The sequence below is a fragment of the Pagrus major genome, chromosome 2 (genome assembly GCF_040436345.1).
Source record: "Pagrus major chromosome 2, Pma_NU_1.0".
NCBI lineage: Eukaryota > Metazoa > Chordata > Actinopteri > Spariformes > Sparidae > Pagrus > Pagrus major.
In genome coordinates, this window is record NC_133216.1 from 31,157,583 (window position 1) to 31,167,731 (window position 10,149).

At 40.7% G+C, this 10,149-nt stretch overlaps 1 protein-coding gene across 2 annotated transcripts; it reads right to left on the reverse strand.

The window, feature by feature from the left end:
• Positions 1–3,833: 3,833 nt before the first annotated feature.
• On the reverse strand, positions 3,834–8,270 carry LOC141007614 (E3 ubiquitin/ISG15 ligase TRIM25-like). Of its 2 annotated transcripts, XM_073479992.1 has the most exons (3): positions 8,190–8,270; positions 5,933–7,073; positions 5,783–5,849 (listed from the first exon to the last, which is right to left on the reverse strand). In XM_073479992.1, the coding sequence occupies exons 2-3, from the start codon at positions 7,062–7,064 to the stop codon at positions 5,845–5,847; spliced, it is 1,137 nt and encodes a 378-aa protein (XP_073336093.1). In that variant the 5' UTR covers positions 7,065–7,073; positions 8,190–8,270; the 3' UTR covers positions 5,783–5,844. The 2 variants fall into 2 exon arrangements, with proteins under 2 accessions (XP_073336084.1, XP_073336093.1); XM_073479983.1 differs by having other exon boundaries at positions 3,834–7,073.
• Positions 8,271–10,149: the final 1,879 nt, after the last annotated feature.

Here is a 10,149-nt window from a genome sequence, read left to right on the forward strand (position 1 = left end):
TCTAAAGGAAAAGTGATTATAGCTGTTCTGAATGGTCAGGTGTGAAGGCAAAAGGTAAAGGTTAAAATCCTGCCTGAATCAGGAACAAAGGGGTTCATGGGTGGATTATGACTCATTTGCTGCATGAAGTGGCAGTAATTGTTAAGTTGCCCGTTTCAGAAAGTTGTAAAAGTGCAGCACTTATGAACCAACAGAGACACCAAGACAAAAATTATTTTAAGTCCGACCTTAGTCCCTTCTCTGTTAATACCAGTCCCAGGTTTGAGTAGCAGTTACATCAGAAAAGCAGCATTAAAAATGTTTGTACAACTTTCTATGGAAGATGTTTGGAAGAGCTAATACAAAGCTAAAATAAGTCGATTTTGCTGTAAATTGAGAATAGTACATTCGGACATGAATAATTAGTCACTGTGGATACAGATGTCCGGGTCTCGTGCTCAGTGATCAGTCATGTTTTGTATAGAAAGCACTGGTATAATAGGTACATTATGAAACTGCTCACAATATCAGGAAGTTTGCTCTCATATCATTGAACTGTGACTATAGCAGACCACTAACAAAGTAATCAATTAGCCAGCACAGACACAGGCCAATCATTGATCTGTTGTCATTTACAGTAATGCAAGAAGCCAGCAAGTCATATTTATGTTTATGTATTTATGTACTTCTTTTGCCTCATTTATGATGTGCCTGTATGATTACTTGCGTGTTAAAATTTTAAAATGTTACTGTAATGGCTAATGGCTGATGGTAGTGAATCGAGCCAGTTGTGCACTCCATTAAAACATCACTCATCTTCCCATGTCTTGGGCCTTCAAGAGAGAGGTGAATTAATGGCCATAATGGCCAGGGTGGAGTCTGCTGCACCAGAATTTATGTCCTGCACGTTGACCCACACAGAAAACTCTTACAGCATTTTCGCATTATGCAAAATGGGTGGCAGCAACTTTCCTAGAATCCTTTTGCTGCAAATAAGCTAGCAATGGGCAAGCTGGACCTAATGCATTTATAGTTTAATTGGCCCTGACACTTTATTGTATTTCCTTCCCACTTTGCTAATACCCCCGGGAGCTCTGGCCCTGGCTGGTGCCTCATTGGCGAAACCTGAGCTCAATCAAGACGATAGACTCCTCCAATGAGGACCTCCTGATTGTGCCGTGTCAGAGATTCTGCCTCCAAGTCGACTTTCTGAGTGGGGGAGAGAGTCGAATATGTCGTCCAGATTCACTCATTAAGTTTGACAGGGCCACCGCTAATCACGTCTTTGGTTGACGCTGCAGTAACTGATAGCCAGGCCAATGGAAGTTAGAGCTGAGAAAGTGGTGATTTTACTGCTGTGACGACATTTTCCTCATCAGTGCTTAGATATTGTATGTCTGGACTTAATCACTTTTCTGTGTATAAAATGCTTGCAGACAACCAACTGGATAGTGTAGATATTAATATTCCACAGAGACACTCAATGATATCCAAAGTGACTTCAGATTTTTTAATTTTTACATCTTGTAACCTGTGATCTCTGCACATTCTTGTCATAAGGACTGAGTCAGAGCTGTCTTTTAATAATCTTTTTCCTTTTTCATTCTGACAAAATTATACTTGTATATTATTATCAGTAAGCAACAGTCCTGCTCATAGGTGCTCTGTCTTTGGCTGACATCATGTCTGTGACTGCATGTTAAAGCTTGGGTTTGCTGCATATTCAGTGAGAACACCATGAAGGTCGTGGGTGGAATTCAAGCTTCCAGGAACAGCACTGCAGTGTTCAGCGATTTAAGTGTACTAACCACAGGTTAGTACACTAAAAGGTTATAGGTCATATGACACACACTGGCCTAATTGTCCTTTTCCTCCATATACAATTATTACAAGAGGAACAGCTGTTAAATGGTGGATTAAATTTTATGTGCATCAAAAATTTACCAAAACGACTTCAGAATCAGAATTTTAGCTATTTGGCCCAACAAAGCTTGAGAAGAGGAGCATCATCAGCAGTCAAAATGACTACCACCCTTTGGCATTCTGCCCCATTTGGATGAAGTGTTTTGAGATACTTGTTTTCCAGCACATCAAAGATAACATCCCTGCCAGCCTGGACCCTCGTCCATGTTTTCAGAACCAACCAATCCACCACCAGACCATGGAGCAGCTTCTCCCCTCCGGCTGTGAGACTCCTGAACTCATCAACAAGACTCAACACTCCACCATGAATAGTTTATTTTTCTCACTTGATTATTATTTATTTATCTGTCTGCATGGCGCTCGTTTTTTGTGTAAATGTAGCAAAGGGAATTTTAAACAGAAATTTCATTTTACAGTCTTGTATGCAACAATTCATCTTGGATCTTGATTTTGAATTTTCAGCCAAAGACATAGGTGCTCCATCTAGGTTGTGCCAGGTTGAAACATGTTAATTTCTATTTTCAACATACTTGCAAGCAAGAAAAAAATAAGAAAACTCAACAAACCTCCTCAAATAAAGGGTTTCCTGAAGATACTACAAGATGTGCAAGATCAAAACTTGACCATATGTTCTCAGACATGTTTCCGAAGTGTGATCAGTGCAACATAGCAGAGGCTAATCTCCTCCATAGCTTCGCTGTCTGTCCTTGGATAGAGAGATAAACATTTTAAAACATTCTCCGATATTGCTAATATCCACATTGAACCTGATCCTGCCTTAATTGCACAGATAACTTCAGATTCCATGTCTGCATTTAAAAAACCAAAGCAACTTCTTTTCTATGGTTTGATTACAGCCAAAAGAATAATTTTGATGTTCAGGAAGAAGAAGGAAGTTCTCCCTTTTAAACTGTGGCTCAATGAAATGACCAATAACCTTCGTGTTGACAAAATGCAGTTCTGAAGAAAATAGACACAATTCAACAGAGCTGGCTGCCTTGTGCCTTTATTATTTTATGCTAAGTGATGAGCAGAAAGGGGGGGTGGGTGTCTTAAGGGTGTTTTTGCTTTCATTTTCTATTGCAGGATGTGTGGTATTGTCTATATGCACTTACTGTATATGTTCACATTAACAATAGACAATTTCCCTCAGGCCTCACTCTGATCTGCAGCTTGAACAATACATTTCAACAATCCGAGCAAGCTTGTTTAGCAAAGCAACAGACGTTAATGTTATTACTGTAACTTCTCATCTAAAACCACTATAGTTGGTGGTTTGTGTATGTGTGTGCTTTTTCAAATATGTGCCATGTAAATTTGGTCACATCCCTTTAAATTCACCAGTAAGACTGAGGTCTGTCTGTAGCACAAGATTTCTTTGAAGGTGTTATTTGTAGAATATGGACAAAAGGTAGCTCCAACAACAAAGGGGGCAGCAAATCACTAGAATAACTGACAACTGCTGGTGTTTGCTAGCTATCCTTGGCTTGCTACTGTTGGCTAATTAGCTCACGGCTCAATTAGCCCTGGAGCCAGTGGCCCTAAAAATAGTCCATACAGGGACTTCAGATCACAGGGAGAGTCACCACAGGCAACAGGGCCCAACTCAACTGGATTTGTCAACCTGGCCTCAGAGTGAACACGTCTGAACACCATACTGGAACTAAACAGAGCCTCCAAGACTAACAAATCACAGTTTGAAGAAAGGGGATACAGTACAGAGGTGATTTACATCTTACTCTTACTCTGTGAACTGAGGATTTACTTCAACAAAACCAGAGGTGATTGTGGAAAGACAAACCGAGACTGTTTTGGTTATATTTTTTTTAGAGTATAGTCAAAAAACAGGATGCAAGGAGAGCTGCTCAGGTTCAGTTTAGGGATCTTGTTCTTTCAGAATTGTTGAAAAATCTGAGGCACTCAAGAGGGTATTGAGTTAAAAAGCCTTTAATGTATCTTGGCTATTGAATCATAACAACAGTAAAGACATGCATTTCGCCCTTCATCAGGACAGTACAAAATGGCCACCTTTGGGCTCTTACATTTATATGTTAGCAGATAGTCACATTATCAGTATGGACAGGTAAATAGTACATGATTGATCTAGACAGTCACATGACAGACTATATGCAGGTAGGCAGTCATATAATTAGGCAGTTAAATCAAAAGAAAAAGCATGTTTAGCAGAGAAAATCACAAACAATAAGCAGAATAATAATATATACACACAATCTACAAACTGTTTCCTAAATGCCTAAATTAACTTTTCCAGACTCTTAAAGGCCTCAGATGTAGTAGTTTAGTTGAAAAAACAGTCATAAAAAATGAGAGAAGTCTTGTTTCCCGTTCAAACCTGGGTATTGTGTATCTTTCAGTGTATACTGTATATCCAGAATGGTTCTCTTTGTAGGAGCCTTTTTAATCTGTCTCGCCCCTTACTGAGTTTTCTATACACTCTACACCTGATATCTTAAGCATACTGTAACTGCAATGGTTAGCTTCTTTATAATGTAGAGCCATGGGGTATTGGGGGTTACCAGTTCTTGTAGTGTGTTTATGTTAAATCAGTCTGCTTTAAGGTTATGCTTTTTTCTCCCAATATAAAGAAAAACACACGGACATTCAAGTCTGTAAACCACATTTGAGGAATTGGAATTTATAAAAGATTTAATGTTATACTTACGACCTGATCTTATGTCAGTAAAAGTAGCTGGTATTAGTCATATTACCACAATGATTGCAATTTGCACACTTGTATTTGCCTGCTCCGATGTTCAACCAAGTTTTTTGTTCCGAAAATAACCCTCACAAGTTTGTCACTGAGAGTAGTGGCTTGTCTAAAACTACTGGTGGGCTTCTCTAAAGGAACTGTTACTTTTCAGTATGTCCCAATTTTCTCTAATGATTTGTTTTTATTTTATTTGCTTCACTGTATATTGTGTAACAAAGTACACCTGATCTGAGTTTGGTTGTTGCTTCTGTTTTTTGTTTTTGCTTGTTTGTTTAGTTTATGTCGAGTTTGAATGAAGTGTGATTGGTGATGAGTTATTGAGGCACTTAAGCTTGTCTTAGTTCAGTAAGAGAGAAACTTGAATTATTTTTTCTGTTTTGAAAATAGAGGTATTTCATTTTATGACATTCTGTGAGCTTATTTTGTTAATTCATTATGCTAACAGCTGGCATATATCTGCCAGCTCTAACTATAGGGGCTTTTGGCCTCTTGCTGGTGGTACTATGAGACAGGATGGGCCGGGGCTAGCTGGTTAGCATGCTAACTTCAGTAGACATCTCTGTAACACAGTACATAGACATCTTTGACAGAACATCAACGCTGTTGATCCTTCACACTCTGTTCATAATGTTTTTTCTTTCTTTAATGTTTTCAATTACATTTTTGGCCATATCTTACAAATTGCTTCTTTAAGGGTTAGAGCCAGAGGCTCAAGTGGGGTCAGGGGGCTCGGGTTAAAGAAGTAGAGAGGGTGGGGCTATAAGGGGGAAAGTCAGAAGTCAGTGGAGGATCAGGACATAGGTTGCTTTGTTCTAAAATTGTTTTATCAAGCCCCTTTAAGAAATTAGATGGTATAATTTCACATCATATTACAAGGACCTTTTTGGGTGTGGGTTTCAAAATCATCATTCGGACAGGGACTTAAGAATGGGTAGAGTTTTGCAGTGAAGTGGCAGCCAGTAAAGGAGTAAATAAGAGTTGCAGCATCAACGTCAAAAAAGCAAACCAGACCCTCATCATAATCCACAAACACCCCCACCTTGTCAGGCTGAGATCTCAGAGAGAGACAGACTGGGGGGTCAGCAGGGGCAAAGTACCCACCTTGACACATGCGACATACAGTCCAGTAACCATTTCTGGGGCTCAGCTGGATTTTTCCCGTCCTCCTCAAAGACTTTCTGGCCACTCCCAAAGTCCACACAGACCACGTTTTAACCTGAAACTCAAAGTAGAATCTTCCTGAAGTGAAACCCTTTTTGGATAAGACACATCTGCAGTCATTACCCTGATTAGACTGACTTGGCTTGGGACGCACAGGATCAAGTGTCACATCCACTGCATACTGCTGGACCCTCTTCATCTCGGCCTCAAACAGCTTCTTCATCTGTTTACTGAGCGTCTCCTCCAGCTGAGCCACAGCTCTCACCACAGTCCCCTCATATGAAGATGGACGGACACTGATTTCTGTCCAGTCCTTGGTGGGTGGAGCAGCGTTCAGTGATGGGAAGCTTTGGAGGAGGTGGAGGTGGTCTTCAGACTGTGAGAGCTGCTCCACCTCAGAGCTTCTCTTCTTCAGCTCAAAGATTTCCTGTTCCAGCTCTTTGATGAAGCCTTCAGCCTGTTTCTCTGTCTTTCTCTGCTTCTCTTTGATGGTGTCGATGAGCTCGGCCTGGCTTCTCTCAACAGACTGCTTCAGAGCGCTGAAGACCTGAAGACCAGCTGTTATCTCTCTGTCTGCATCTTTCTTACTGAGCAGCACTGACCGCTTCATCTCCTGAAGCTTCAGTTGTCTCTTCTGGATCATCTGCTGAATTTCAGCATCTGTCTTCCCCAGCTCGGCCTTCTTTCCTTCATATTCTTCTTTCAGAGGAACAACATCATGTGTCTTGTGGTCTGAATAGGTGCAGAGCACGCAGACACACATCTGGTCGGTCTGACAGAACAGCTCCAGAGGTTTATCGTGCTTCGTACACATCCTGCCTTCCAGGTTCTCCACAGGGTCGATCAGCTGATGTCTTTTAAGGCCAGACATTGTCAGATGAGGCTCCAGGTGAGTCTCACAGTAGGAGGCCAGACACACCAGGCAGGACTTCAGGGCCTTCAGTTTGGTTCCAGTGCAGACATCACAGGGAACTTCTCCTGGTTTGGAAACTTGTTGCTCTGAGCTGTTGCTGCTGGCTTTCTGTTGAGCTGACTGTCTGAACTGAGCAGCCATCTCAGAGATGAAAGTATTGACCTGCAGCTCAGGTCTCCTGTAGAAAACCTTTTTACAGTTGGGACACTGACACTTGACATTTTTATTCCAGTGTTGAGTGATGCAGGTATTACAGAAGTTGTGTCCACATGGTATGGTGACTGGGTCAGTGAACACATCCAGACAGATGGAGCACAGAAACTGATCCTCAGTCAGCAGACAGCTGGCAGCAGACATGTTTACAGTCTGAGGAGAGAAGGTTTGAAAAAACAAAACTTGAGTCACATATCTTTTGAATATTTGGTTGAAAGATGTAATTTAGATTAGTTGAATATCAGGAGAGTCATCATGACTTCTGTTGTTTTAGTGCATCCAACAGAAGGACAAATTAACTGAGAAAATGTGCAACATATCATGTGGTTCTAAGTACTGTACCGTAGGCAACTGGACTTGTTTAAGTCACTGAAACATGTCCAGTTGCCTACGATACAGCGCTTAGAATTACCATGACTTGGATGACTGAGAACCTTCATCAACATATCATGTGGTTGTCAATGAATTGCAGCGACAAAGTGCATGTATTCAGTGTCTGGCTAACTAAAACAGCTCATCACACATCAGGTCCTGGACCATGCTGCGAGTGACGGAGAGCTCAGATGTGCGCTTCAGCTGTGGTATTTCTATCATATCACAAGGCTCAGAAAATAAGTGAAAACGTAATCATCTTCATTCCAAAACATTTATTCTGCCGGAGAGAAAATGTAACATTTCTCAAAATATTACTCAAAAAGTGTGGTATTTAGCCTTAATCTACAGAAGAGGAGGTGGAGAGAGCAGAGGATTAGACACATCAAGTGTGGAGAAGAAAAGATGGAAGCTGCTGCTCTAGACTGCAACAAACTCAAACTATTTCTCTCCACAACCCCAACGAGCACCGATGGACCTCAGGTAAAAAAAACAAAAAACAGACTGTATAGGGCCCTGAGTGGAACTGTCCTGTCTGAGTAGAGCTCAGGTTTTGTGTTAATACTGGTTGTTGCAAGACATTATACTCTATATTACCAGCTGTACTGCATTACAAAAGCAGACAGCAGTAACTATAGAAACAGTGAGGCTGAGTGTCTACAGTTCAAGGCTACTTTGACTTAGTTTGCAGCTGTTAAAAAGGTTAATGTCACTTGTTTACCTTTATATGCAATAAAAACTCATCACCTGATAGATAGATATTGTAGTCTGTACTTTGGATGCTCCAAAGGGCATCTAAGCTAGGCTAGTCAGCTTTCTAGCAGGACCAGAGGTTTTACCTTTTAATAACTATTAATAGCACATATACATTCTGTCTTTGCAGGGCAGTGTACTCACCCGTGTTTGGCAGAGATCCTGCTGTTTTGTTGAGAGAAATCTGATGGATTCAGTTGAATTGAGAGACACAGAGAGGCTTGTTTCGACTGCAGCTCTGCTGTCACTCAGACAATCATTTACCCTCTACATAAGGAAATGTGACAGGGAAGATTTCCCTCCTCCAGTATTGCTCCTCCTCTCAGTGTAGCTTTCTAAGTGAGGAACCTTGAAATAGCTTTGGAATAAGATGAGTTTTGTTTTGACTCTTATTTTGTCTGTCAGGGTACACATATTAACCACAAACTAGTTCAAGTAAATCTAGAGACTCCAATAACAGGCAAGCCTTCATGAACAAATAAAAGCTGGCAGCTAATAAAATTTTTTATGAAATGAAAAATGTATGAAAACGTTGATGGGGGGTGGAATTACATACTGTAATTATTCACATACTAAATTCAGCATTATGTACTTTTCCCCAGCACCAGTTCCATCAATACAAATTCAATACAGATCAATGTCATACTCACCACTGCACTTCTCTTTTTCTGAACAGAGACACCATTATTATATTATAATGATGTATAGAGGTGGGCTATATAACGATTTTGTCAGGATGTTACTTGTCACCAATCATATTCCCTACATAAAGTTTATAAAGATTATTACTTCACGTAAAATATACCGTATGAATTATTTCATATACTGTACTTCATGTAGGGAATGTGACTGTTTGCAGGCTGACATTTTGAATATCTTGCACCCTGGAAGGAGTTTCCCAAAGGTTCGTTTTCAAAAACCTAAACCTCCGTTTACGTGTGAATTAAAGGCTACAACACATAGAAAAAAGCTTTGTTTGAAGAAATTAATGTGTACATGTGGACAGGGCTTAAAATGTGCAGTTTTATCACACAACGCCACAGATGTTGCCACGACTTTGGAGATGGCTTATGGTTGTGAAATAAACATTCAACTCTCAGGCAACTGCTCTGGTGGACATCCTGCAGTCAGCATGCCAACTGCATTTTATTGTGACCAGTCCACAACACAAGATGTGCACTAATCAGCATCTTGACATGCCACACCTGTCAGGTGGATGGATTATCTTGGCAAAGGAGAAGTGCTCACTAGCACAGATTTTAACAAGTATTTGCTCAAATTTTTAGAGAAATTAGTTTTTGTGTGCACAGAAAAAGTGTTGGATCTTTTCTTTTTTTCAACTCTGGGTGCAAAAACAAAGTGTTAGTGTGACTGTAGTAATGATGGAGTTAGAGCTGTGGAAATGTACATTATAGTCAATTTATCTAAACAGGTCGTGGGGGAAATGTTAAAATTGCTCTCACCAGGTGACAGGGAAACTGTTTGTCTCGTCTATCTATCTTCTTCTGTTGTGAGGTGAATAAAGATCACTAAGAGTCTTTGTCACTGGTGAGTAGGGATGCCCTGATCACTGTTTTTGCTGCTGATACGGATTGGCGACCGTCTTTGAGCCATATCGGCCGATATACGGCCAGTACCGATCGTTTTTATGTTTTGTTATATGAGCTGGTATAGCAGTATTATAGGTCAGTGTATTGGGATCTCCACCAAGTGGCAGGTAACCTAGGCCATAAATGCTGTGTATCTGACTACAATATGAAAAACCACAAAGTCAGTCTGGTTGGTTTGTCATTCTGTCAACAAATAGCCTAACAAATAAAAGGCAATATGCCTCAGAACATGGCTTGCATGGCATTATTGCACCTAGCATAACGCAATAAATAATTCAGCCTGCTGTACAGGATGTAAAAGTAGCCTTGTGTAAAGTAGCCTTGTGATACGTCTTCTTTCAGGAGGCTATCTATGTGTGAAGACACTTGCTGGTGGTGCTCAGGTAGGGCAACATCTGCAAATTACGTTCGACCTGAGACAGTGTATCGGGGGTCTGTGAGAAAGCAGCCAGCAGAGCCCGATGTCTTCTACCACACTGAATGGCTGGTAGTCC

Coding starts and splice junctions, on each gene's coding strand:
- LOC141007614 (XM_073479983.1), bottom strand. CDS start 7,064: ATGTCTGCTGCCAGCTGTCTGCTGACTGAGGATCAGTTTCTGTGCTCC.